This window comes from Nothoprocta perdicaria, unplaced genomic scaffold, assembly GCF_003342845.1.
Source record: "Nothoprocta perdicaria isolate Ctin4 unplaced genomic scaffold, notPer1 scaffold_6, whole genome shotgun sequence".
Lineage (NCBI taxonomy): Eukaryota > Metazoa > Chordata > Aves > Tinamiformes > Tinamidae > Nothoprocta > Nothoprocta perdicaria.
The window spans coordinates 1,939,753-1,966,947 of NW_020455865.1; the positions used below are offsets into that span (position 1 = coordinate 1,939,753).

The window sequence follows — 27,195 nt, forward strand, 5'->3', positions numbered from 1 at the left end:
TTTCCTCCCCCTTTTCCTCCCCCTTTTCCTTCCCCTTTCCTTCCCTTTTCCTCCCCTTTTTCTCCCCTTTTCGTTCCGCGCTCCCGCGGGTGCCCCGCGCCCCGCGTGCCGAGCTCGGCCCCGGCTCGGTGCCGGCCCCGGTGCCCGCGGTGGCCGCCGCAGCGCTGCGGGGCGGGATGCGACATTCGGGTCCCTCCTGCTCCGCTCGGCGACGGGGCTGGTGACAGCGCAGGGAGCCCCAGCAAGGGGAGCCCTCGAGCCTGGCGGTCCCGGGCTGGGTGTGCGCGGGTGACACGTGCCTGTCCCTGGCAGCGTGTGCATGGGTGACACGCACCTGTGCCCATCGGTGTGTGCACGTGCAGGTGACACGCACCCGTCCCCGCAGGGCAGCCCAGGCCGGTGGGGCGCGGGCAGCGGAGCCCCTGCGTGGGCAGCGTGATGTCCGTGCGCAGGGCCGGCCGCGACGCGGCGYCGCGGCTCTCGGAGGGGCAGTACGTGCTGTGCCGCTGGACCGACGGCCTCTACTACCTGGGCAAGATCAAGCGGGTAAAGCGGCGCGCGGAGCGGCTGGGAGCCCACGGCGGGCGCCGCTCCGGCCTCGTGTGTGCCCGGGGTGCGGGATGCCGAGGCGCCCTGGCTGCAGCGCTGCGTCCCCGCAGGTGAGCAGCWCCAAGCAGAGCTGCCTGGTGACCTTCGAGGACAACTCCAAGTACTGGGTGCTCTGGAAGGACATCCAGCATGGTGAGCGCTGCTGCATCCCGCGGGTCCCCCTCGCCTCTGGCCTGGAGGCTTCGTGCCGGTGGTGGGAGCCAGGGGATGGTGCTTGGAATCCTGGAGGCTGGGAACCTGCAGGCTGCACCGCGCACGGCTCTGACACCATGTCTCCCTTTGCCCGCAGCCGGCGTCCCCGGCGAGGAGCCCAAGTGCAGCATCTGCCTGGGGAAGACGTCAGCGCCGGCCAACGACATCCTCATCTGCGGCAAGTGCGGGCTAGGTGAGCAGGARCCGGCGGGCGTGCGGCCCAGCGCGCCCGGGGCTGCTCACGCGGCCCCTCTCCCAGGCTACCACCAGCAGTGCCACGTGCCCGTGGCCGGCAGCAGCCAGGGCCCGCTGGGGACGCCGTGGTTCTGCCGCCGCTGCATCTTCGCCCTGGCCGTGCGGGTGAGCAACTGGCTGGGACGGGGCGACGCTTTGGGTGTTCCCACAAGAGGGACGATCTTGGGAGCGGGGTGCCTGGGGGGTCTCCCACTCCTCATGGGAAGAGTGGGCAGTGTGGGACGGGGCCCTGCTGACCCCCCTACTCGGCTCCTGCAGAAGGGGGGTGCCCTGAAGAAGGGAGCCATCGCCAGGACGCTGCAGGCCGTCAAGATGGTGCTGTCCTACGACCCGCAGCTGCTCGAGTGGGACTCGCCGCACCGCACCAACCAGCAGCAGTGCTACTGCTACTGCGGCGGCCCCGGCGAGTACGGCCCCACGCTCTGCAGGCCCCGTTCACTGCCCCTCGGCACGCTCGGCCCGGCCTCCACCACCTCCTCCTCCTCCTCCTCTTCCTCCCAGGTGGTACCTGAAGATGCTGCAGTGCTACCGCTGCCAGCAGTGGTTCCACGAAGCCTGCACCCAGTGCCTCAGCGAGCCCATGATGTTTGGGGACCGGTGCGTGCCTCCCAGCTCGAATGTGCCCGCGGGTGTCCCGGAGCGGGGTGGTCACGCACACGGGGCTCGGTTTGGGCATCCCCGCAGCCGCCCCGTCCCATCGCCCTTCCCGCCTGCTCCTCATCCCTGCCCCTTCCCAGGTTCTACGTGTTCTTCTGCTCCGTGTGCAACCAGGGACCCGAGTACATCAAGCGGCTGCCGCTGCGGTGGTAAGAAGGGGCCCCGGGGTGACAGTGGGTGCCCGTGCTCGGCCCGTGGCTGCCCCTGGCCTCGGCTGCTGTTTCTTTCTAAGCTCCAAAGCTGCCGTGCTGCCCCGGAGCCCAGGTACATGTTGGCTGGAAGGTAACTGTGAAATGGGCRTTGCAAACCCAAAACTCGCTGTTCCCAACACTTTCTGTTTGAGATGTGTCTGGGGGCACCTGCTTCTCAGGACAGGGATTCTGTGCGCGCGTCCCGGCTGTCGCGGCGGTCGCATCCCGGCCTCCTCCTGGCAGCAGGAGGGAGGCTGACCCGCGGCTCCGTGTGCTGCCACAGGGTCGACGTCGTGCACCTGGCCCTCTACAACCTGGGCGTGCAGAGCAAGAAGAAGTACTTCGACTTCGAGGAAATCCTGGCCTTTGTCAACCACCACTGGGACCCTTTGCAGCTCGGAAAGGTAAATGCAGGGCAAGGCGGGGGTGCTGCGGCCGGGGGTCCCACAGAGAAATCCCGCCGGGTGCTCCAGGCACCCTGTCACACGGATGTGTCCTTTGCCCTGCTGTTAGAGCTGGTGATTTTTGCAGCGGTGGCGGCACCGTGCGGGGGCGCTTCCCGCCGAGCAGCGCGGTCGGTGCTTGCAGGGAGCACGAGCAGCCGGCGTCTCCAGCGCCGCTTTCCCGGCTTTTCCCGTGCTTTATTTTCCCGGCTTTATGGCCGGCGTCGGGAGCGGGAAGGCGGTGCTGGGGGTCCCCCCTGCGTCGGGCCGCTGAACAGCGCGGGCGCTCTCGGTGTCTGTGCAGCTCACGGGCACCCCGCCGCCCGAGCGCGGCGCCCACCTCCTCAACGCCCTCAACAGCTACAAGAGCAGGTGAGTGGGGCCGGACGGGGCCGGCGCYGCCGTGGGACGGGGAGCTGGGCGGCGCAGGGACGCTCTCCTCTCGCTGCCGCCGCTCAGGTTTTTGTGCGGGAAGGAGATCAAGAAGAAGAAATGCATCTTCCGCCTGCGCATCCGCGTCCCGCCGAACCCCCCCACCAAGGTGCTGCCGGAGCGGGCGCCGGGCCCGGCCGAGAGCCGCTCCTGCGAGCTGAAGAAAAGAGGGAAGGGCAAATACATCCATACAAGCGGGTCAGTGGCCAAAGGGGCCCCCTCTTCSCTCCACCCCCGGGGTGCCGGCGCTCCTGTCTGTGCCGTGGGCATTGCTTGCCGGGCAGCTCGTCCCTTCAGCACCCCGTGCGCCCGCAGGCAGCGGCCCCGCGAGCTGCAGCAGCAGAAGCAGCGAGCGGCGCGGAGGAGACGGGCCAAGTTCCTGCTGGAAGACGCCATTCCCAGCGTGAGTCCCTGCGCTGCCCCGGCGGCCGGTGCCCRGCGGTGCCCGGCGGCTCCATGSTGCAGCCTGTGTCTTGTGGCGCAGAGCGACTTCACGTCCGCCTGGAGCACGAACCACCACCTCGCCAGCATCTTCGACTTCACGCTTGACGAGATCCAGAGCTTGAGAAGGTAACGCTCATGGCGCAGCTGGGGTGCAAAGGGCAGGAAAATACGGGGACATGGAGCTGGACGCACCCYTGGGCTTGACCTGTTGTGTCCTTGGCAGCGCCAGCTCGGGACAGACCTTCCTGTCAGACGTGGACTCCACGGACGCGGGCAGCACCTCGGGCTCGGCCTCCACCAGCCTCTCCTACGAGTCCAGGTAGGGAGGGCGGCGGGGGACCGGGCGGCGCCGGCTGCCGTGCCCGTCACCAGCCCCGTGTCGTGCGCCGCAGGACCGTGGGCAGCCGCAAGCGGAAGCTGCCGGTGCCGGGACACGCGCCGGCGAGCGCCAGGCGGGCGGGCGGCCAGCACGGGGGGCGCCCGCCCGCCGGGACCCCCGCCGAGGGCGGCGAGGCGGCTGCGGGCGGCCCCGACGGCGGCATCGACAGTCACACGTTCGAGAGCATCAGCGAGGACGACTCCTCGCTCTCCCACCTCAAGTCGTCCATCAGCAGCTACTTCGGGGCGGCCGGGCGGCTCGTGTGCGGCGAGAAGTACCAGGTGCTGGCGCGGCGCGTGACGCCCGAGGGCAGGGTGCAGTACCTGGTGGAGTGGGAGGGAACAACCCCCTTCTGAGCTCGTGGCTGCCCGCGCCACCGCCAGCCTTGGCACGAAGAGCAGCAGCCGGAGCAGGAGGAAGGAGCACCTGCGCTGGACGCAGCCCGAGGCAGCACCCAGCCGCACTCCTGGTGCCGCCTTGAACCTCGCAGGCTTTTAGTTTTGACTATTCTCTTGCATTTCTTTTTTTAACGAGTGTTCCTGTCCTGGCATCCAGCCAGCGTCACCTCACTGCCTTCTCCCCGCGGAGCTGCCCGGGGCTGTGCCCGGCGCTGGGCACGGGGGCTTCGCTCCTCGAGCCTCCCGGAGGCTGCATCCCGGAGGCCGAACAGGGAGCGCCGGCTCCTGCGGCTCCTGTGCCGATGGACRTGGTGCCCGGGTGCAAGGCAGGGTGGAGCAGAACACCTTAACAAGCGAAGCGCAGACTGTTTGCAAACTCTAATAGCATCACACATTAGATTATTTTCTTTTAAGATATATATATATATTTAATATCGTCCTCCTCGTCTGTGGCCGGGCGCCCCGCGCGGTGCCGCTCTCCTGCCTCCTCCTGCCCGCTGTCGCTGGAGGGTTTCACGGACCGGCTTTCTGGCAGCTGGGGACAGTTTGGAAAACGTGTTTTATTGAAAAACGGAATGCAATTTTCTGCGGTGCAGCAGAGCGGAGCCCCAAACAGGGTGGTGAGGAGCGGGGCCGCACACGGGCCGCGGGGGTGACGCAGCACAGGGACCGACCGTTCCTTCACCCTTTATTGCCCCTGTGCCGAATGGCCCGGCTGCTCGGCGGGGTTCCCCATCCTCAGTGTTGGGGCCCGTCCCCGAGCGCAGGCGAAGCCGCTGCCRGGGCATCCCGCTGTGAGCGGGACGGTTGCACGGATTTTGCACGTCCCTCTGCTTTGCTGTGTCTCCCAAGGGCCCCTTCCAGTTTCAGCCTTTCACCAGTGCCTACAGAGCCCTCGGTTGCTGCCGCAGGGCATGGGGACGTCACCGGCCCCGCACAGCCCCGCGCTGCCCTGGGGCTGGACGGGCAGCCTTGAAARATATTTTTGTTCCAGAATATATTTTGCATTACTCCTGATAAGATATTATAAAGATCCTGTGCACCTTCTAAAGATAATTTCAAATTGCTGCTTGTAATAACCGACTTTTGTTATATCCAAGTTGTAATTAGTATGTCTGACATACAATTAAAAAGTCTTTTTTTTTTTTTTTTTTTAACAGCACCAGCTCTTTCTAGCAGCCAGGTAAATAGTGCAGTGCTGAGTGTGAGCGAGGGGCTGGAGCCGGAGCCGGGATCTGCTCCGTTTGCAGCGGGCAGGATCTGCTCTGCTGCCAGTTGCGGTGGGGACCTTGCAGGCAGGTCGTGTCAAGGGCTCTTGACATGGGAATGGCTCCATTCTTTCCAGAACGGCTCTTTCCAAGCCGGGAGAACAGGCTTCCCACGTGCCGAGGCTGCTGCCTTTTCCAAAGAAGTGTTCCTGTCCTTGTGCCCTCAAATGCTCTATTTTAGTCAGCGCTAAATGGAGAACAACCACACTGAAAAAAATTCCCTCTTGCTCCCCACCCATTTAATTTTAAACCTCACRTGGCACAAGGCAGCCCCGGCCGGGGATAAATAAAGCTGCGTTTCGGGTGTGATGAAGCTGCTGCGCTCGCTGTGTGTGCTCGCTGCTCCCACCTGGGATCCTGCTGCTCCCCATTTAGCTCTGATGATTTTGCTGCCCTCTGGGAGCAACGTTGCTGGTAGAAACGCAGGATTCTGCCCTTCCCACCCCCAAATTTGCCCCTGAACCTGCCTGCGGGCTGAGGGCAGCAGTGCTGAGGCTGCCTCCGTGCACGAAGGTCTGTGACGGTGCTCGCGGCTGTGACAACTCCAGGGGCGGCACAGGTAGGAAAAGGTCCTGTTTATTAGCTTGCCCACCCCATAAATAACTCAACGTCATTTCACAAGTTACACTATTAGCGCGGGCACCGTTTTGCAAGGCCCGGGTGGCCTGGGTGGAAAGCGAGCGGTGCGGTGCGGCCGGGCRACGCGGGGACGTCGCCAACCCACAGCTCCCGCTCGCCAGGGGCGCCGGATCAGCGCGGAGCCGCCAGGTCCCGGCCGGGCGCCCGCACAGCCYGCGGCGCTGCAACAAGCTCGGTGGGCGCCGGCGCTCCGGCCGCCGCRCTCCCTGCTCCCGCGTGTCCACAGGGTGCCGCAACGGGCAGAGGGGCTTCAAGTCCCAGTGGAACTGCCAGCCCCAAGTGTCTTTGCCGCCACCAACCCGTGGGGCTGGATGGTGCCTCCTTGCGCGTGTCCTGCCCGCGCAGGCAGGGACGTGCGCGGCACGGCAGGACTCCTGCGGCCTCCCCGAAAGCCAAGTCCTTCCGAGCRTCTCATTCCCTTGCCATGCTTTCTTCCAGCCACTTGAAGTAGAGCGGGTTTCCCTGGTCAATGGGCAGGCTGATGATTTCAGGAATTTCAAAGGGATGGATGGATCTGAGGTGGAAGCAGATGCGCAGTAAGTGTCACCGATCGGTCCCTGCGGAAAGGACCAAGGCCGCCGCTCCCAGCCGTGCGTATCAGCCTTGCCCCAAGCTCCCGCTGCCTTCAAAGCACTCGCATCATCTTGCTGCCACGTGAGGATTTTCCTTGGAGTTTGGGGCTTACTAGAGCAAGCAGCCGATTGCCAGGAGCCTGCGGCCCAAAACTGCCTGTGCTCAACCCTCAGTGCTTGGGAAGATGCAGGAGATCCTGCCAGGAGGCAGTTAGGGAAAAACCCATAGAATTATAACAGAAGAATCCTTCCTCCTTCATAACACCAAGAGCTCATTTAAGCTGAGAAGCCCAGTAGCTGATATTCATTCCAACCTGTCTTGAGCTAAAGCTGTTTTTTTGCCTTACTGGTGCACTTAAAAACCCTATGGGTAGGCATCGTGATCAAGAAGCCTCATTCACACCTGCCCGAGCATGAGATAGCAACATGAGAGGAAACCCGAGCAAGAACCTCACCTGACGTAGCTGGACAATTCACTTATCTTCGATGTCCTTGTTTTCACTAGCTGGAGAAAGCAAAAATAATAATAATATTAAAAAAAAAAAAAAAAAAAAAAGAAAGAAAGAAAAAGAGAGAGAGAGAGGAGAAACGAAGCAGGAGCAAGGCAAGGAGCAATCCTGCATGCACAATCCCACCCGTCTGTCACGTCAGCGCTGGTGCCTGGCGGCTCCCTCGGGACAGGGCAGCGGCTCCTGCGGGTGGCTGCGGAGGGGCCCTGGGCACCAGCCCCGATCTCCAGCTGGCCCATGTCACATCCCCAGGGCCTTGGGCTCCAGGGCTCTCCCACACTGACCACAGAGGTGGGGTGAAATGCTGTGCTGCACACTTACTAGCAATATCTCTGTGGATTCTTCTATTTCACCCTTCCAAAAATACCTAGATTTAAAAAGAAAATAATAATAAAAAAAGAAAGAATAGCAGCAAATATAACTACAATATTCAACATTTTACCTAACATCAGTATACATTACAGAGCAGAGCCTGCTTGGCCATGCCAGGCGTGAGGGACCTGCAGGGAATGACGGGACCAAGGCTGGGCACCTGCAGGGACAGCAGCTCGGCAAGGGTGGGAGGCTGCACCTAACACCACATTTTTATTTCTCCCTTTCCCTGCAATGGAGATTTACTTCCTGAGGGTGTCAGAAGGTCGTGTCTGGCTCATCTTTGTCAGGAAGCCGTGGCGATTGCATCCATGTGCTGGCGTGCAGGGGATGCGGGAGTGGGAGCCCTGTTCCTGCAGCCTCGGCTGGGCGAGGGCGCTGCAATGCAGGGAGCCGGGGCGCTCCGTTCTCCCTGCAAGGCCAGGCCAGGAGCGCTGCTAGGTGCGAGCGAGGGGGGTTCCTGTTCYGCGAGGGCTGCTCAAACATTTCTGGGTAATTTTAAGAGCTGTTTTCGAACTTCCTTCCCCCTAAACTAAATCCAGTCCCTTTGCGTGGATGGCCAAAGATACCCGGCAGACAGTGCTCTTTAATATTGCAAAAGCCTTTTCGGGTCCCTATTTGAGCTTCTGTTCAAATCCTCTAAAAACAGTTGCCTTATCCCCAGGGTTATAAGTCACTCTGCGCTTCACTAGATCTCTGTATCTAAGGAATTGATAAACAAATGGTCCTGACTGGCAGATAGAGCATCTGCCCTCCTGTAATGAGCTTAGGGCACTTCGCGAGGGCGAGGATCATCTCTGCTGTCCCCAAGGTCGAGCAGAGCCCTGCAGAGGCCCTGCCCCTCGTCCCTGCTTCCCAGGGACGTTCCGCACAACTCACAGCGTGGACGTCTTGGGCAGGATGTTCACGCAGGCAGCCAGCTTCTTATCCATGATGGCCCTGCATGAAACAGAGGGTGAATTAGTGGCTGCCGCCCGCTCGGTGCCCGGGGACGTAGCCCCGGCTGCCTCCGACTGCAGGGATCGGTCCCTGCCAACRGGGACCCGCGGGGGTCCCTGCAGCCCCCGCTTCATCCCTGTGGATGGGGCAGTTGTGGAGCTGCTGAGTAATCAGGAACCGGGGCTGGGATGAGCACCAAGGGGTCCGTGTCTCAGCTGTATTTACACTGTCAAACCGACACTCTTCCTCACAAAGCAAACTATACATGGAGCTTGTTAAAATAACAGCATTAAGGTTTTCCTACAGAAAACATCTTAGAAATCTGAAACTCGAATAAATTCTGACCCTCAGGCTTCCTCCTTTGCTTGGGGACTCATTCGTTACTGCAGAGCTGCTGGCCTCTGCCAGCAGAAGTGATATTTAACTGAGGAAAGARGACTGAAGCAATTTCAGGGAGGGTTTTGAGAAGAACTAGGTGAAATGTTGTGTTTTCTGACCACAGGGAGGCCTGGGCACTGCTGGCAGAGGCAACAGCCTCTCTGGCAGGCACTAAGGGTGCTTTTAGAGACAGTGCTCTAGCAACCTCGCCCTTGTTCCTCTTTAACCCCAGCCCCTCCGGGCGCTGCTGAGCACTGAGTGCTCTGACAGAGCCAAGACTCAACCTGCAGCCATCACGCCTTGGTCAAAGAGGATGACCTTGAACTGCAGCAGGGCAGCAGGTTATTAGCTGCTGAAAGGCTCAGTGCAACCGCCTGCTAAGATTAATCCTTAGTAGGCTGAAGAAATAAATCTGTTCTGATATTTGTATTCAGTTAGCTACCACTCCAATCCAAACTGTCYGCCGAATCCTTATGTCTCCAAGGAAGTTAAATATCTACCATCCTTATATCCAAGTTATTATGCAGACTGGAAGTAATTATAAAACAAGCTGCAAGAATCTCTTACTTTTCARCAAGACAAAGCTAGGAACTGTAAAAGCACAGCAGACTTGGTCACTGCCCGCGATGTGACTGCAGATGAGCACAACGGGCACCAGCAGCACGTAAGAAAGCGGCCGGGAGGGTTAAACTCGCAGCAGAGCCCTCCTAACCCACACAGCACCCAGAAACGCCCCGGGGAAGGGACACGGCACAGCCTCTGCACGGACCCGCTCGCTCTCAGGCCCGGGTTTAATGTTTAAGCTCACCAAGGAGGCAGTTTGTCCTTATCTCGGCCAATGGCTCGCGGAACGCGCCCCTCAGAAGATGACTTTCCAAGGAGGCGCCGGGACAGTTTGCTCGGATCGTGCGTAGCCAGCGCTAGTCACTTAATGCTCATAAAGCATCTGGAGTTAATCTTTATAGCAGCAAACTGCAGCAGCAGGAATGCAGATATCCCCGCTGCGTTTATCACGTAAAACACGTGGCACAGATCACTTTGCTGTTGCTGTGTGCAGCTCGCAAGCCCTCCTGCAGCACAGGAGCCTTTTAGGTTTGGGCGAGTACCTTCCAGTTGCTTTGGCCCTGACCTAATAAACTGAGATCCTAACTGATACCTTGAACTCTGTCCTTGGGAGCCGTGACAAAGAGCCAGCCACCATGGGAACTGGAAACATGGCAAGAAAATAAACACGGTCGGTGGAAAACATCTGCATTATACATGATATCTTTGGGCTGGGCATTTAATGGGTGTTTCTTTGTTCATGCATCACTAAAAAATAGCCTCTGAATTGAAACATGAAATATTAATAAGTAGAGAAATAGAAAAATATATGCGCAAATATAAGGCACAGCCAGAGGCTTGAGGACTGTTCAGGTGTTAAACTAAGTCTTGTGAGATGCGAATGGTCACAGTGCCCAACCCAAAAGGCTCAACTGCTCATAGCAAACACAGGGGAGAAACTATATTTCTGTGGACTCGAGGTTTCTCCTGAGGATTTTAGACTAATAGTACTCCAGATAAATTGGGTTAGAACTGGCAGAAATGAGCAAGTTTTTACCTGCAGCTAATCAGCTTCCAAACAGCCTGAGCTCCTTTAGCTCACAGAGAGATTCCCTGCGGCCTGAGCCTTGGGAGCGACTGCTCCACTGAGCAGCACGCAGAATAAACATGAGAGCACTAGGAAAAAGGTGGGAAGGAAAATAAATGTAGAKGCCCCGTGTCAGCTGCTGCAACCCTTGTTCACTCATCCAGATTTCCGAACCAASATTAACTAGCCCATCGGTAAAATGCAACCAAGGGACACACATCCCAGCAATGGCAAGGGGTGCAGGGAGTGATCTGTTTAATTATCACAGAGAGAAGCAAACAGAGGAAAAGACCTGCAAAGCTGTTAAGATGAAGCACTTTCAGGAACAGAACGACCTTTTCAGCAACAATGTACAGTTATTTCTTCTTTTTCAGAAGATGTCAAGGGGTGTAGATGTTTTTCAACTAAAATTTCTTATTACAGTTGCAGTATTTAAGATGACACAAATCACCTTTCAGTTCCTGGATGGGTATTTGGGAAGGCTCTGCTATTGCAGAAGACAGGGAGAGTTTTTGGCAAACAGCGACAGCAAGGGGAACAGCTCACAGGAGGAGCTGCAGGAAGCTTAATGGTCCTCCATAAACATCTCCTCAGTCCACACTGTTCCAGTGCTTTGAACAAACCACCTATTGAGGCAGGGACCAAGGGATCTGTGGAAAAAAATAGCTTGCAAAACAGCATGCAAAGCTCCTCATAGACTAAAAATAAATAAAGGCAAAACTCTCATTCCCTGGGGCATGTGTGGTGAGCTGCGTGCAAGCTTCCAGGTGGTGTCTAACGACAGCCTGGTTTGGTTTCTGGTGGACCACTTTTGTCTTTGCTGCTTTTATGAGAGTGCCACCATGCTTCCCGCCTCTCCATAAACACTTCTCCCGGAATTTTTCAGTGTTGATCCAGGAACAGCGATGATGGCAGATCAGAGAGAGCAGAGAAGGGCCTTAACCCACCTGAGGGTCCTGAGACTTAGGGCCATAACTAAAACAGGACTTGAAAACAGAAGGCAGTGGAATGAATGAGAGCTGGCTAGATGTGTGCCATGGCACTGACCTTGGAGTCAGCGGCGGAAGGCAGCTCTTGGTGTGTGGATTGTGACAGAGAAAGACAGATCCTAAGAGCAAAGGAGCCTCGTTTGGACAGAAGTGCAATGAGCCATGAGAGAAAGGCAACTGCTCTAATAGCAGCAAGGAAAACAGCAGCAAGGAAGGGCTTTGTTTATTCCATGAAAAGCGGCTTTGGAACAACTTGTGCAGACAAGCAGTGGAAGCGCCACTGTACCTTGCAATATCCTTGGCAATTTGCTCGTTGATACAATTGATGAAGGCGACAGAGTGGGTCCCAGAGATGTAGCTGCCAGTGACAGCTGAGTGCACTTGAAGAGCCAAACTTCTCAGCACTGGGTACATCAGAAATGACAGAGCCATCGCCTGAAACGCAAAATATACGCGCGCTGATGTTAGGGGAAATGTTGCGTTTTGTAAAAATAAGTATTTGCTTTATTTATGACTCAAGAGAAGACTCCATTCTTCTTTCTTTTTTGACATCACAGTAATGCTAGTTGTAATTGAAGCAGAAACAAGCTCACAGCGGGATTTGTTCTTCTGAAATGGAGCCAGTTTAACACATGGCAAATGCTTAGGGCAGGAAAGGGGCAGTTTTAGAGCCTCTACCAGCTTGCAGGAGGTCATACTACAAATTAATGGAGCGCACAGACCTCACTGCAAAGCCCCAGCAGCCACAACTGGTTTTCTGAACGGAGAACAAGGAGATAAGTCAGTAGTTGCCTCCATTATAAAAGAGGCAATAAAAAGCTTCATGGATCTATATATTGCTTTTTGCCCCCACAGTTGCATTTTTATCAGAAAAAAATAAGGAGAAAAAAAGGACCTTGATCTGCTATAATGCAGCCCTGATGAACCAGGATGATTATTCTCTCCTACTGAAAAATATTTGACAGTCCGTCCAGGCTGAGGTACAAACAGTGCATAGCAGGTAAGGAAGGATAAGCCTTAAATGCAAGCTTGGGTCTTGTTTACTCCTAAATGTCCATTATGAAKAGTAAAGCCAAGCTACTAAGTGATTGTTTGGACACAGAAATCGTCATGGACAAAGCCCGAGTGTGTAGGGCAGAAAACAACCGCGCGCTGTCCCCGCACAGCAACAAGTCGGTTCTGTTGCACAGCAGGCCCCGGTTCCTGGCAAGCCCTCGGGTTCCCGTTGCAGAACATGCCATAAATACAGCCACTTTAAATATTTATTCCCTAATGCGTGTCAGCCTGGGCTTTTGGAACTCCACAAGAGGCTCTAAAAGAGTTCCTACCACAAACACAGCAACGCTTCTGTTGGGAAAATGACGGATGTTTTATATAGGTTGTCTCCTTCCTTCCTTTTCGGCCCATTTGAGGAAATGCTCCTCGTTGTCACAAGGCTTCTCACAGCAATTTGCAGAGCTTCTCTGGTGTCCTTTTTTCCCTGACTAAGCCGTTTARCAAATATTATGCAACAAATCACAGAAGTTACCCAGATACCTATAAACAGGGCTAGCCTGGTGCACCTGCCTTTCCAGATTAGAATGTAATAACGTTTCCTGCTCAGGACAAATAATAGTACGATTAGTAATAAAAAAACTCACCCTGTTTGCCATGGCAGTTAAGCTTCCTGGAAAATGTGCGCACATATGACGAGGCAAAGCCCCATGAACATGGGGGGTAAGTAAGTGAAGGCTAATAAAAGTGACCCACCTTTTGCATTTGTTTTTCAGGAAAAAAAAAAAAAAAAAAAAGAAAAGAAAAAAGAAAGAAAAAGAAAAAAGGGAAGAAGATTATGGGGGTTTTGTTCCCAGGGTAACTGTATTTGCCGGGGGGTGCAGAAGCGAGGGCGAACCCCGCGGCTCCGAGCGGAGCACGGCGGGCAAAGCCGGGGCGGCGGCGGCGCGCTCATGGTGCCGCTCCGGCCGCTCCGCGCTCACGGCACCGCGCCCCGCCGGCCCGCGCCGCCCGGGCCCGCGCTCGCTGCTCCTCCTCCTCCTCCTCTTCCTCGCCGGCATCGCGGCCCGTCCCGCCCCTGCCCGCCCTGCACGGCCGGGAGAGGCAGGTGCCGGAGCCTGGGACAGCCCGCTGCAAATCCGGATTGATAATCCCGGTACCCACAGCTCCTTCCCGCTGCAAATCCGGATTGATAATCCCGGTAGCACCGCAGCTCCTCCCCGCTGAAAATTCGGATCGATAATCTCGGTACCACCACAGCTCCTCTCCGCTGCAAATCCGGACTGATAACCCCGATACCACTGCAGCTCCTCCCCGCTGCCAATCCGGATCGATAACCCCGGTACCACCGCGGGTCTTTCCCCAGCATCTTCCCCCCATCTGCCGGGAAACAAGTGTCCTGCTGCTCCGGGAAACAAGTAGGGAGCTTGGGACGCGGGGCGAGCGCCACCCACCCCCCGACCTCGACCGTTCCCTCCCCAAATCCCAGTTTTCCCTGATTTTATCAGGCAGCCCCGGCGCCGCGTCTCGCTCAGCAGCGGGAAGGGTCCCCGCAGCGGGAAGGATCATTCCCCACGCACGGGGCATTCCCGGGGCCTGAAATTACGGCGGGCAGGGGGCCGGCCGCGCGGGGGTGACCGCGGGGGCCGATCCGCCCCCAAATCCACTTTTATTTTCCCGAGGAAACGGGCGGCTTAGGGAAACGCCCACCCGCTCCGCCAGGAGGGGGGCGTGGCCGCGGGGCCCGCCTCCCCCGCGCGGCCCGTCCAATCAGAGCAGCTCCAAGCGAGGCAGGGCGTGTCCCGCCCGCCATTTTGTTGGCGGCGGCGCGGAGGCGGGAGGAGCCCCGTGGTTACGGTGCGGCGGGGCGGGGGGGCGGCAAGATGGCGGCGGCGGCGGGCGAGGCGGCGCTGGCGGCCGCGCTGGAGCGCGCCTGCCGGCCCGGGGCGCCGCCCGAGGAGCTGCGCGCCCTGCGCCTCGCCGTGCAGGCCGCGCCGCCCGCCGCCCTGCGCCCCCGCCTGCGCCACGCGCACCTCGCCGCCCTCTTCGGCCTCCTCAGCGCCGGGGACCGGTGAGTGCGGCGCCGCCTCTCGTGCTTTCCCCTCCTTGCTCTCTGCTGCCGCCGCAAATCGCCCCTSTCGGTCCCTCAGAGCGGGGCGGGCGCGGCCGGGGGGCTCGGCAGGCTCCCCCTTCCTCAGGGCTCGCCGTGCCTCGCAGGGAGCAGGTGTCGGCCTGCGTGGCCGTGCTGGAGCGGCTGCTGCCGGCCCTGGAGCCGCCGCGCCTCGTCCGGCACCTGCGCGAGGAGCTGCACAAGGGCCTGCTGCACCCCGAGGACTCCGTGAAAATCCTGGCCGTCTCGCAGGTAGGGCCTCTCCGCCAGCTCGGCCGCGGCTGCTCTCATCTCCTGCTGGGTCCTCTTTGGGTGCTTGGCTTTCTTGTTTGTCTCTCTCTTCGTTTTGTTTTGGTGCTAAACTAAGAGAAAAGCATCATGCGAAATGTAAATTGTGCGGGTGATGCTTGTATGGGCTTCTACTTTGCATGCCTCTTGTATGATACATGGGTATATGTGGCTGTTAAGTATCCTGTGTAAAACTGTATCTTGCCAGAGGTGACCTGCAAACAAGTCTTCTGTGTAATGGGGACTCTCACCATTTCTGGGCAAAGTCTTCCCAGCCAGCGCTGGCAGCAGGTGCTACAGGAATTAAACACAGCAACAGATTTTGTTGTATGGGATACTTTGAGTAATGTAGAGCACTAGACTGTTTGTAGTAACTTGATATTTCTTGCATTGAGAAGATGCAGCTTGGCACTTGATGTAGTGACTGACAGGTAGAGCTAAAGTCTTATGTTTAAAGCCTTTATTTTAAAGACTGTTTCTCACTTCAATGGGATATAAAGGAATGTTACTAAACTAACAGTGTATTAATCATGTTCTTAGATTGGGAGGATTGTTGAAAATTCAGATGCTATTAGAGAAATTATCAACAGTCCTGAACTATTACGGCAAGTTATCTATTGCATTGGTGGAGAGAAGATAGCTGTGGCTAAAGAGGTAAGCATTCCTTTCTCTTTCTCGTTAACAAACTAATCAACATAGGAAAAAGTATATGGTGGGTACTGGATAAGTAGTTTCTCTTGAGAGAAGATTTCTCTCTCTCTCTCTCTCTCTCTCTCTCTCTCTCTCTCTCTCTCTCTCTCTCTCTCTCTCTCTCTCCCTCTCTCTCTCAGCAGAAGAGTTTGTGTAGGTTGAAAGACTGGTGTCAATTATGTAGCTTAAAGTAGTAGCTTAAAATCACAAATTAATATGTTAGTAAAGAGTGGTTTAACTCTAGCTTGAGTTCTTTGTCTTACGATGAGCACCTTGCTTTTGTTTACAGGCCATCAAATCTCTGTCTCGAGTCGCGCAGACGCAGGAGGGCTTGGAGGCTCTGTTTGCGAGCAGCTTGTTGGGTGACTTAAGGAATGTTATGGCAACAAATGATATTGTGCGGTATAGAGTGTATGAGGTAAGAACTGGATAAATGTTAGTGAGTGCTTGGGTTCCAGGCTGTTAACACTTTTTAGACTGCAGTTCGGAGTCAGAACCTGCGTTTCTAACTGCTGTGCAGACTTTTTTTATGTCAAGATGAAAAGAGAACAAGAAGATTAGAGTCATGTTGCTGCTCAACTAATATCTTATTTTTCTTTCTCTCTTATGGTACAAAAGCTTGAAGAACTCAAACAGTTTATTACCTCTTTTACAGTGTGATTGGGGTATTGTAAAGGCTACACAGTTACGTTTAAGATATAGTAGAATGTCTTTTTTCCCTCTGAGAGTAAAACCAAAGTTCCTAGAGTCTTGTTACCTGGGGATATGAAGTCCTACTGAAAGTTTGGGAGGGAGGGGAAACAATGATGTGTGTATGGTAAAGGAAAAAACATAATTTAGATGCTTTGGACCTTAATAGAAATAGTAGTGATTATTTTATTAAAGTGAGAAGCATTTGCTGCAAGTCTAGCAAATATTTAGATGTGTTGTGAAGCAATAAATCCTACTTTTATAGACTTAAYTTGCATGTATATGATATGACTGAAGTGTTAACATGATTTTTAACAAACCACTTCTTTCTTCTCCCTGGACTTTTATATAGCTAGTTGTAGAGATCTCTTCAGTGTCAGCTGACTCACTGAATTACTGTGCAAACAGTGGATTAATATCAGAATTAATTGGAGAGTTGACTGGAGACGACGTGCTAGTCAGGTATGTTTGTAGTAAGCGAGTTTGCYGATGTGATAACCTACATTGTTAAAACACAATTCCTTGCTCTCAATTACCTTCTATTGAACTCTTGTGTGTCTTTTCCCTGAAAAGAATTCTAAGGGAAACCACCTACATCCCCACGCCCTTCTCTTTCTAGATTTTTTTTCATGCAAAATACTATTTACTTAAAATTGAGAATGAAAATGAAGCTCTYCTTGGTATGCTACAATAGTTATGATGCTAGACTGCAATATCAGCACTTTGTTTCTTAAAGGTAGTCAATTGGAGGAATGTTGGACAGATGCATGAGTTTATTTTGTATTTCAAGATTAGCAAAACTATTTTTCTTAGTGTCTAGGTACTCTAGAAATGTGTCTGAATAGGACAAATGTGATGCTTGTTTGTTGCAGAGCCACATGTATAGAGATGGTAACCTCACTGGCTTATACTGCCCATGGACGCCAGTATCTTGCTCAACAAGGAGTTATTGACAAAATTTCCAACATTATCATCGGTGCAGAGTCTGATCCTTTCTCTGGCTTCTATCTACCAGGTGAAATTAGGCATTTCTTGTTTCCTGTGTTATTTAGTACTTGTTATGTGTTAAATTGAGAGGACTGTTAAGCCTCAGGTTTGAAAGCTTGGAAGTTTTTGCATATTTAGAACTCGTCGTGTTCCAGGCATATACAAAAAAGCTTAGGGACAGTCTAATAAGTGACTTAACCTTTTCGCTATGTAGTAGAAAATGCATGATATTTGCTTTTGTCTTGTCAGGATTCGTTAAGTTTTTTGGGAATYTGGCTGTGGTGGACAGCCCCCAGCAGATCTGCGAACGGTACCCTGTATTTGTGGAGAAAGTCTTTGAAATGGCAGAAAGTCACGATCCCACCATGATCGGAGTCGCTGTGGACACACTAGGAATCCTGGGATCGAATGTGGAAGGCAAACAGGTTTTGCAGAAAACTAGTTCGTATCAATTTCTTTTTATTAATACTCCCTGTAGGTCATAATGAGATTGATCTTATATGATATATTAGGAAAAAGAATTGTAAAGGATATATTTCTCCTAGTTCCCATACTCATGGTTGTATGAGTAGCTGCTGGCTGTTATATTGTCTTGTCAGGAATGGCAGTGTGAAATATTGTTGTGAAACTAGAATTTTGATATTGAGGCATTACTTGATTATTTCTCCAGTGAGCTGCATCATGTCTATTCTCAGTGATACTGTAATTTTAGATTCCTGTAGTCCTACTAATATAGCCTTCTCCCCACCAGGGCAGAGAAAATAACAGAAGTGTCATTACAWGATCATGTAATCTGTGACATAAATTAAACCACGTTAAGAAACTGCCTTTTATTAGCTCATTTAGCATAATGTCACTAAGTTTTCTACTGCTGTAGGAATCTGTCCAAACTAAATGAAAGCACTTTGTTTTTATTTTCAAAGGAAGTAGGTTTCAGAATCTCCTAAACAAAATAGGACATCAAGCAAAAAATGCCCCAACAGAATTAAGACTTCGATGTTTGGATGCCATTTCCTCTCTTCTTTACTTGCCTGTAAGTCTGTGTTGTTTTTTTCAACCTGAGAACAAAATTATTCTTGCGTCTAAATAATGGCATAAAGGTGTCTTGAAGTATTTCAGTTAAGTGCCTTTTCCTAGGTATCCCAAATTAACTCTACTCTTTTGAAATTCCTTGCTTTTTATTTATTTATTTTTCTGAAGGTTCTAAACATTTGAGTGTTCTTGTAAAAAGCCACATGGTCACAGTTTGTTTCTAAACCTTGAAATCAAGATAACATTGTCAAGAGAAGCAGAGTAAATGGTGTAATATTGTGCTCTAAAAGAGATTGGGGTAAACTGTTTTGATTTTAGTGACCTAGTTCTGATAGTGTAGTTTTGAGCCAGTTCTACTTATTTTGTAAGACTGAACTCCACAGTAGTCCACCAAAGCAGATTAGTTCTGTCCTTCAAGCTTAATGAAATACAGAAAGCCACTTATTCATGAAAATAAGTTGAAAATTTAAAACATTTTAGTTTAATCTGTTGGTGGCTTGAGGAAGTTASACTCCCATAAACATTGAACAGATGCTCAAAACTTGAACTAGTCATATTCCTAACTGAATTCTTTTATTTCTGTGCACTTCTCTTGTTTGTGTAGCCAGATCAGCAGACGGAAGACCTCTTGAGAATGACTGAATCGTGGTTTGCATCCTTGTCTAGCCAACCATTGGAGCTCTTCAGGAGTATCAGTACTCAGCCCTTTCCTGATCTCCACTGTGGGGCTTTAAGAGTGTTTACTGTAAGTTTCTTCTTTTTTAAAGACAATGTGGTGGATTCTGTTGCCACTGACTGTCTGAGATTAGGACAGTGTCTCAAGCTTCTGCTTGAAATAAGGTTCTGTGCCCCAGTTGCACTTGCTGATTGAATAATTTGACTTATGGGTCAGGAACATAGTGTTTATTTTCTTGTAAAATTGGAGAGGGGAAGAGGGGACAGTTCTCAACCTGGATTTTTAAGAGACTACTTTGATATGCTGCTTTAGTAGTTCATTTATAATGTAATATAGAAGCATTGAAATCTCGATTTCCCGTGATCAGCACTGTGCTTGGACAGGTGCTAGCTGTTGCTATTGCATAACACGAGTATCCCTCTTCCATTTTGATTCCTTGGTTATGATGTCTGTTTCCTGTGTTACTAACTTTTGTTTTTTAAAACGWGTTTTTGTTTTTCTTTCACATTTAGGCTATTGCAAACCAACYGTGGGCCCAGAAGTTGATGCTTAATAGTCCTGGCTTTGTGGAATATATTGTAGACAGATCTGTGGAACCTGATAAAGCTTCAAAGGATGCCAAATACGAACTGGTCAAGGCCCTTGTAAACTCTAAAACAATTGCAGAAATCTTTGGAAATCAGTATTACTTGAGGCTTAGGGCTTACTTGCATGAAGGCCCTTACTATGTTAAGGCAGTTTCTACTACAGCTGTGGAAGGAGCGGAGTAGTGTCACAACAGTCGCCTGTCTCAGTTCTTGCAAACTATGTTACTGAAATAGCTGTTAAGCTTCTTGTTCACTGGAGTCATTTTTAGATTGCCTCTTCAAAGAATCTTGAAGTGTTTGACCCAATTTGAAGCGTCACGAGTGCAAATTGTAACTTATGGGGTGCAGTGTTGCTTCAGTATCATGGCACAGATTCTTTGTGCACTATCCTGAGACAAGYAGCCAAGGCAAGTACTGTGTCAGCTGCAGGTTCTGTGATACTGTGCAGAAACTATCAGTGTTTAGYCAAACTGTTCTTGGGCTTGGAGTTCCTATCATGTTTTTAAGTAGATTATACTTCAATTAAAAGCAACACCAAAAACACCTTGAGGTTCATTGCCTCAGATGCTGCCATTGCTTCTTTTTTGTCCTTGTATCTGCCTAAGGTGGCACCTGCATGGAAAATACTCTGTTTAGTCAGTCATGTTCCATCAGAAATGTAGYTGTTAAAAATGAACTAGTAACCATCTAAAGGGTTTGTGCTCCCATGAAGAACAAACTGGACTCTCTTTTGTTATCAGTTTGCTAGTTGTAAGTCTTGCTTTGAATAAAATAATCCTGTATATTGTTTACATTTTATGCTGAGAATAGGAAACTTTTAGCCCTTTTGAACAAAAACTGCCGACTCCTAATGTATAAAACCAAACTGGGAGCTTTGTTTCTCTTGCTAGCTGCTACTTTATATGGCAGTTAGGCCTACTTGCTCAAGGGGAACATCAGCTGTAGTGCTGTAAGTCTAATTCAGAACCAAATTTTAAACTGTTTACACTATTTTTTATCAGAAACTTTTTAGTTTTGTGTTATTTAAACACAGTTTTAGTTGCCTGATTTGTAATTAACAGGGTAAGAGCAAAAACCTTTCATGTTTAAAGGCTTAAATGTAGTTGAGGAGGAAACAAATGTAGTACYTCATGAGGCTTTGTACCTCCTTCTGGGGATGATCAGCTAACATAGGGGTGGGATGTAAGGCTAGCTGAGCCTTAAGTGATAATCTGTAAGCAAGGACCATGATGTACTTCATACCAAAAACTTCTTATTGAGAATGTAAGACAAAAAGAGGTCAAGCTGGAGGAAACAATAAAACACAGGGTTACAGAAATAACACACGATGACCTTGAGTTAGGTCAGACATGCTTCTGTTGAAAGTAYTTGCCTTTGTCCTCACTCTGCCAAGTGACTGGGGATTATCTAGACTGTAGTAACTCTTTTCTTGCTTGTAGTAGCTTGGGGTTGCAATGAAGGTGATGTTTTTTTCTGCCAAAAATATCCGGTTGAGGAATGGAAGGGGGCTCAGAGAARCTGAGTGGGTGGGGAAGGGCTGTTAATGTGCAATGAGCTTTCTGAATGTGGGTGAGCTGCCCTGTTCGATTGCCTTCTTACTGGTACATACAAAAATCTGTCATCTGAAATTTTACTAGTGCTCACACTTTCATCCTCGMTGTGCTTAGTAAACAGCTGCTAGTGAGAAAGGCAGTACCAAGTGTCTCGTTGGTAAACGGAGTACCAGCAGCTTCATCAATCCTGCATCCAGAAAAATACAGAAGTATTTAGCAACAAGGGGGAAGAATGAAGAGGTGATAATTTTGCACTTGTTTGGGACTGTTCAGCTTTGCTATTTTAAGTGGTGCTGTATGCTGGTAGCTCTGTAGGAGCCCTGTGTGAAAATTTCTGTAAAAAATCACYATAAACCTCTTTTGCAATTTATGAGTCTCTTCGTGTGTTTTCAGCTGTTGCTTATAAAAGTTATTCTGTGTGCCAAGACTTAAACATCTGCTTTGCATGGTACATTTGCCTGATTAAAATATTTCAGAATATGATGCCAAACAAGGGCTCTTTTTATACCTGCCTAGTTCTTCTTTTGAGTTCAAAGCTTAATCATGCATTTATTGATGACTCCTATCCGTTACTATTTGCATAGTTCCCTACCCCTCCTCTATAGAGCTGCCTAGTTTACATGTTGGTACTGGTGTATCTCGTATCCAAAGAAGATGCTTCTTCCCCTGCCTAAGGTTGACAGGCAGAGATGAGGAAAAACAGCTGAAAGATGGAGAATGGGATTTGAGGAAGAGAGCTTGGTTTTAAAACAGACTTCACTGCTTGACTGGCTAGCAAACTGCATCACTTGGTGTTCTCAAAGCATGGATTTCCTGGAGCACACATCTGAGCATCTGATTCAGAGCAGGACTGTGACAGGTACGTGTGCCTCTTGCCATGTATCTCTATCACTACTTTAATGTTGTCCAGCTCACCTTTTTTCTCTGCAGTCTCACAGGTCARATGGACTTTCCCAAAATCTCTGCAGGCTGATTATGCGCATTCCCGTGGCACTGCGGTGTCCTCTTCTACACTGTTTTCTAGTCTTGCTAGATAGGCTGTGAAGAGGTAACTTTTTTTCACCAAGGATTAAAAAATTCCTCTCACAAGATGCTGTGGAAGTAGGTGATGGGTTCAGTTAGGCAAATTGGATCAAAAATGCAGAAGTAGCTCTGGCATAAGCCAGTAGCACTTAAATGGCTGGAAAACACTGGRTACAGACCAACTTTCTTTGAATACTCTTTACTTCTCTGCATGCAGTTGAACATATTTAATATAGCTTGAGTACATCTGGTTCTTTTGCTATCAGAAACTAATCTGTGAAAGGGGTTAGAGTAGGGAGAATCCCTTTGCTTTTAAAGGAAAGAGAGGTAACTGTGAGAGAAGATGCAGGGCTCTTACCAGCTCTTCTACTGTGTTTGCTCAGTAAAATTAAAGATGGCCTCATTTGCTCAAATTTTAATCAGCAAAATGAAGAGCCTCGTTTTTTATTGCATCCATGTCAAACTGTTTGAACTTGTCAAAGTAGGTCAAAACTTTGCAGGACACCAATCCATAATAAGTTTCCAGTAACGAGCAATCATTTCCATCACTTATTTCCCTCCAGTCTTTAAATAGCTCATCCTCTTTCATGTTGGAAGAGGTGAAAATGAATTTATAGCAGCACCGGTTGTATCTGATGTGCTTTTCCCCAGAAAACCGAGAGCTGTGAATAGGAGCGATGCCAGCTTTTTTTGCACAGATTCCTACAAAGATATCCGGGGGCACTGAAGCCGGCGCTTCCCTGGCAGYCACGTAGACCTTGCGAGCGACGTCCTGGGAGACGACGAAAGCCGCCCCGCTGCAGTAATCCGGGTAAAACTCCTCCGCGTATTGACCGAGGGGAACGAAGCCAGGGCTGGCAGGGTCCCTGACAGGTGCTGCGTGACGAATGACTCTCCCCATGTAAACGTCCTCTAGCTGCGCTAAGCTWAGCAAGTACCCAACCAAGCTCGGGATGCTCACGAACACTTCTTCATCGGTTTTAAGAATGTACCTCGCGTGGGGACAGAAAGTGACTGTCCACTCCATGCTCATCACAACCTTCTGCGTCTGAGTCGCGGGCGAGTCGATGAAGCTCCCTTCAATAATGTCTCTGTGCTTTTGAGCCTCTTTATCGATCTCCAGCTGGGTGATTACTGAAGCTGGCTTTCCTAAAGCAAACAAGGTAAGGACAGGATAACCTCCGGCGTCAGTCACGTTGCCCCATGTCTGCCTGATCACGTTGCGCCTTGTCCCGTTTTCTGGGCTACTGCAGACAAGAACTAGCAAAAATACCTCTTGATCTGAGCACGCCCCCATGCTGCTAGTGCTGTAAGATGCAGAGAGATTGGCCTTTAGCAGATCTATATCTAATTTCCTAGCCCTCTCTCTGATTTCAAAAACCTTTGCGTCAGTGTAAGAAAGAGGTAATGACCGTAGGAAGTATTCCTCCAGTAGATCTGCACCAAAAAGCAGTGCATGGAAAAGCAAGACATTAAATAGAATGAAGCACCACTGATGGGTCCGGAGCCTGCAGAACGTCAGCTGTGGAAGAGAAGTGAAGGACCTTGAGTTCTCTTGTTACTGCACTAGAAAGGTTTCCACTCAGCTTAAAACGCATCAAGGCAAGACAGTCTCTACTTCTAGGTCATGGTCTCTGTATCAAGGGAGGGCTTTGAGCAACCASTTTTTCATTCTAGAAAGCTAGAGATCACAATATGTGTGAGATCCCCAGATGATGACATYCCAATACGATACCATGCATTCCTATGTGGAAAGGCTGAGGATTCAAACAACTTTTCGATGTCTTTTAACCTGTTGCTGTTCAACTGACTTGTCAGAGGACCTGTACTAACCTGTAGAGGATTTAACTACCCATTAAGTGAATTTCTGATGATTTTTGTTTCRGGGAACGTGACAGGCTAGGAAGTAAAGGGGAAAGCCAGTGCCATGCAATAGTGGAGTAGGTCATTCGGAACTGAAGTSTCTGCATGGGGACTGTCCTCCTGCACCCTTGATTTGGGAGCGCTCACTGCAGCGCTCAGTCCCTCCAGAAACGGGGCTTGGAAGGGCAGCCTCTGGCTTGGTCTCCTGTTCTTTGCATAGTCCCATTCCCTGCTCTGATGCATTAACGGGGCAAAGCACTTACCTGCATGGTGATAGGGAACGTGGGGAGCAGCCGGTGGGAGGATGTTCAGGTTGGAAGCAGATTTTCCTGCCTGGAGCCGAGGATGTGATGTGTGTGTCTGGGGCTGCAGGCTTGAGTTACACCCTGCCTGTYCCCTCACCTACCTGTGGGGAGGAAAGGCGATCCCTGGGGATGATCAAATTGCAGCCGCGTCAAACACACCAGCAAAGCTGTCCTTTCCCTGCTGCTGCTGCTCAGACGGGCCTTGTGCTGGGGGCCTTGGAGACCCACTGGTGCAAAGCAGCAGTAGTGATAACCGTCAAGCTCATTCCACTGTTGAGAAGGGGAAATTATTATGYGTGCCCCTTGTCGCTGGGTTTTCTCATGCTCTGCCCTTTCCCTCTTGGCTCTCRGGTGCAGGGCCTTGGCCTGTGCTCCCTGCCTTTTCCATGCTGGAGCTTGGGCATTTGCCTGGTGTGAGGGTGCTGCGATGGGCAGGTGCTCACCATGAGGAGGCTCCGGGGGTGGCCGAGGGCTGCCAGGCAGCACGTGCAACCTCAGAAACCTCTGGCACCGCGCACATTGTCCCAGCCCTTAGAGAATTTTGGGCGTTATCCTTTGTGCCTGTAATCCGGGACGGGTATTTTTGGCAAATGGTCTGTGTGGGAATAATGCTGGAGCAGAGACTCGTTGGGAGTCCCGTGCAGAACAGCCCTGGGGCTGCTCGCTCTGCTCCCGGCGAGGCGGCTGCCTGCCCAAAGACTCACAGGATTAATCTGACACGTCTACTTGCTATTGACCCTGGGTTATTAATATGTTTTCTGATTTATTGCCGTGTCGGAGCCCGACCTGCTCCCCAGTGTGCGGCAGCAGCGCGAGAGCTCTGTGCAGCCGCCCGCTGCTCCGCCGGCTCTGCCAGCGCACACAGAACAGAGCAATGGGCTGGGAAGGGCCCTGGCTGCTTTTTAATAACTATGTCAGCTTYGGTAAACAAAGGAAGACGAATGGGTCAGTCTTAGTCACCTAACAGCAATATTTTTGCTTAAAAATATGATTCAGCTCTTGTGAGCTGTTCTTCATCCAGAGCTCTGAGCCAGGCTGGGGGGCAGAGGGAGGAGATGGCTCCGCAAAACTTCCCCAGCCCCAATCTCATCTGCTCTTGGATATTCAGTGTTCCACAGGGTGCTAAATGAAAGCAGAAAAGGTAGAACAACAGCCCAAAGTACTGACCYGTTAGTCAGATAGCTTAGCTACTTCTATCATACAAATGAGGGCTTTATTTTTCTGTTCAAGGGCTTGGCTGGCTGAGTTAAAGCATGTTTCCATAGCCACCGCCGTAGCGTTGGTTTCTCTTTGCATACATCAGTCTGAGTGACAAAGCTCCATCATCCCGTACGCGCSTTTGAGAATCGCTCGCGTTTAGCGACGGCTTTGACAGCCGCTCCCCCTGCGTCTCGGTGAAGAGCTCGAGCCTCCGCACGCGCCATAAGGGCAGCATCCGGCCCCAGGAACAGCCCTGTGCAAGTGGAATCACGCTCTTTATTGCAAGGTATTGCTAGACCCAAAAGACCCAAAGGAGTTTCCAAAGACACGTGGGTTTCACTGCTTTTAATCTTGGTAATAATCTGCTGGGGGGAAAACTCGGTATCGTCCGGTCAATATTTAGAGTGAACTAGTGAGGCGACCAAGKGAAAAGCAAGGGGTGTGACCAGAGYCCCAGCAGTCACAGAAAAGCTGGAGCAAAAGTGGTTGGGAGGAGTGAGAGCCCTCAGCCTGCTCCACTTCTCCTAGAGGGGAAAAAAAGGGGAGACTCCAGGACCAGTCCCCAGCACCAGCTCCATCTTCCCTAAAGCAGCCAGCTCAGCCAAATGCGGTCCCAGGGACAGCTCAGAGCAGAGGCCACCTGTGTCCAGGGGCCTCCRCCTCTGTGTCCCTATGGATCGCACTGCAGAGCAGAGCTTGGTTGGGGCTGTCTTCTCCATCCCAGAACCCTTTCAGGAGGAACCTAGTGCAAGTTGTGATGCACCTCACTCCTCAAGACTCGTGTTTGGATGGGGATGTTTTGTTCTTGGGCCTTTTTCCCTTTCATTCTTCAGTTATCTTCTCCAAACATCCTCCGCCCCCACTGGAGCTGTTTTAACTAATTCCTCCTCCGCTTCTGTGTGCTCACCCAGCATGTCACTAGGCTGCCGTGCTGCCCACCCCCTTCCTTGCAGAGCTGCACGTTAACGTTTTGCACTTGATAATGTGAGGCAATTAGTGAATGGAGCATAACTTCCCTGCTTAAAAGCACGATGGGTCGGGAAGCGTCACCCGACTGCGGCGCAGGAGGAGTGTTCGTTGCCTTTCTCTCCAGCGATGCCTGGTGTAGGAGAGCCCATATGGAGAGGGAGGAGGAGGAAGAGATGGTGCGAGAGAGACCAAGTCTACAGTCCCAGCGGGATGCGTAAGCCCAAGAGCATTTGAGTGGGCCCGGTGGGGGCTGCCTCAGTGGCAGCGTGTGACGATGCATCGCTGCTCCGGCCCCTGTGCTCCCTGCTTCTCCCGGAGCTTCACAGGGCCAGAAGGAGCTGTTGACTTTGTCCCTTTAACCCTTTCTGGGAGGCAGCTGGGCCTTATCCGGCGCTCCCCTCCAGGGCGGGAATGTGACTGCACCGAGGCCGTGTTATTGCAGGAGGGCCCCTCTCTGGAAGATCAAGGCGCCCGCCGCGCAGCACGGCACAGGAATTCTCCACCCGCCCCTGCCCTTGGCCTCGCAGCCTGTTTTCCTTTGGCCGCAACCTGAGGTGCCGCGCGAAGCACAAATATTTATAGGGCTATTATTAAAAAAGAAAACTCTCCAGGAGGAAGGGGGAGGAAGAGATGCAGGGTCTGGGGGCTGCACAGGGGACAGCTTGGCATTTCACTCCTGCCGTCCCTGCCTGGGCACCTAGGTCCAGGCACCAGGTCACTCCCTGCATCCCCATGTCCCCCCTGCGTCTCCAGGTCCCTCCTGTGCCCTGGCGACCACCGCGCTCCTGGCCCCACCGCATCCCCGCAGCTCCCAGTTCCCCGCGTTCCCTCCCCCATCCCGGGGTCCTGCCCCGCGGCTCCCGGTACCCCGGTGCTCCAGGTCCCCTCTGCATCCCCAGGACCCGCCCGTGTCCGGCAGGTGGCGCCGCGGGG

General features: G+C 52.1%; 4 protein-coding genes across 4 annotated transcripts; 2 read left to right on the forward strand and 2 right to left on the reverse strand.

Annotated features, from left to right (window-relative positions):
- Positions 1-438: 438 nt before the first annotated feature.
- PHF19 (PHD finger protein 19) lies at positions 439-3,958 on the forward strand. Its single transcript, XM_026049540.1, has 14 exons — positions 439-546; positions 660-741; positions 899-994; positions 1,061-1,161; positions 1,315-1,463; positions 1,558-1,653; positions 1,794-1,862; positions 2,188-2,308; positions 2,652-2,719; positions 2,807-2,977; positions 3,095-3,182; positions 3,264-3,349; positions 3,447-3,541; positions 3,609-3,958. Exons 1-14 carry the CDS (start codon positions 439-441, stop codon positions 3,956-3,958), a joined length of 1,680 nt encoding a protein of 559 aa, XP_025905325.1.
- A 2,345-nt stretch (positions 3,959-6,303) lies between these two features.
- Positions 6,304-11,999, reverse strand: CUTA (cutA divalent cation tolerance homolog). The gene is made up of 5 exons (XM_026049341.1): positions 11,583-11,999; positions 8,240-8,299; positions 7,310-7,355; positions 6,935-6,984; positions 6,304-6,421 (listed from the first exon to the last, which is right to left on the reverse strand). The coding sequence occupies exons 1-5, from the start codon at positions 11,726-11,728 to the stop codon at positions 6,319-6,321; spliced, it is 405 nt and encodes a 134-aa protein (XP_025905126.1). The 5' UTR covers positions 11,729-11,999; the 3' UTR covers positions 6,304-6,318.
- A 2,173-nt stretch (positions 12,000-14,172) lies between these two features.
- On the forward strand, positions 14,173-20,972 carry PSMD5 (proteasome 26S subunit, non-ATPase 5). The gene is made up of 10 exons (XM_026049313.1): positions 14,173-14,360; positions 14,507-14,651; positions 15,228-15,341; positions 15,667-15,795; positions 16,420-16,529; positions 16,940-17,082; positions 17,304-17,495; positions 17,978-18,087; positions 18,691-18,831; positions 19,275-20,972. The coding sequence occupies exons 1-10, from the start codon at positions 14,173-14,175 to the stop codon at positions 19,530-19,532; spliced, it is 1,530 nt and encodes a 509-aa protein (XP_025905098.1). The 3' UTR covers positions 19,533-20,972.
- Positions 20,973-22,340: 1,368 nt separating this feature from the next.
- LOC112956049 (putative UDP-GlcNAc:betaGal beta-1,3-N-acetylglucosaminyltransferase LOC100288842) lies at positions 22,341-24,057 on the reverse strand. The gene is made up of 2 exons (XM_026049541.1): positions 24,052-24,057; positions 22,341-23,447 (listed from the first exon to the last, which is right to left on the reverse strand). The coding sequence occupies exons 1-2, from the start codon at positions 24,055-24,057 to the stop codon at positions 22,341-22,343; spliced, it is 1,113 nt and encodes a 370-aa protein (XP_025905326.1).
- Positions 24,058-27,195: the final 3,138 nt, after the last annotated feature.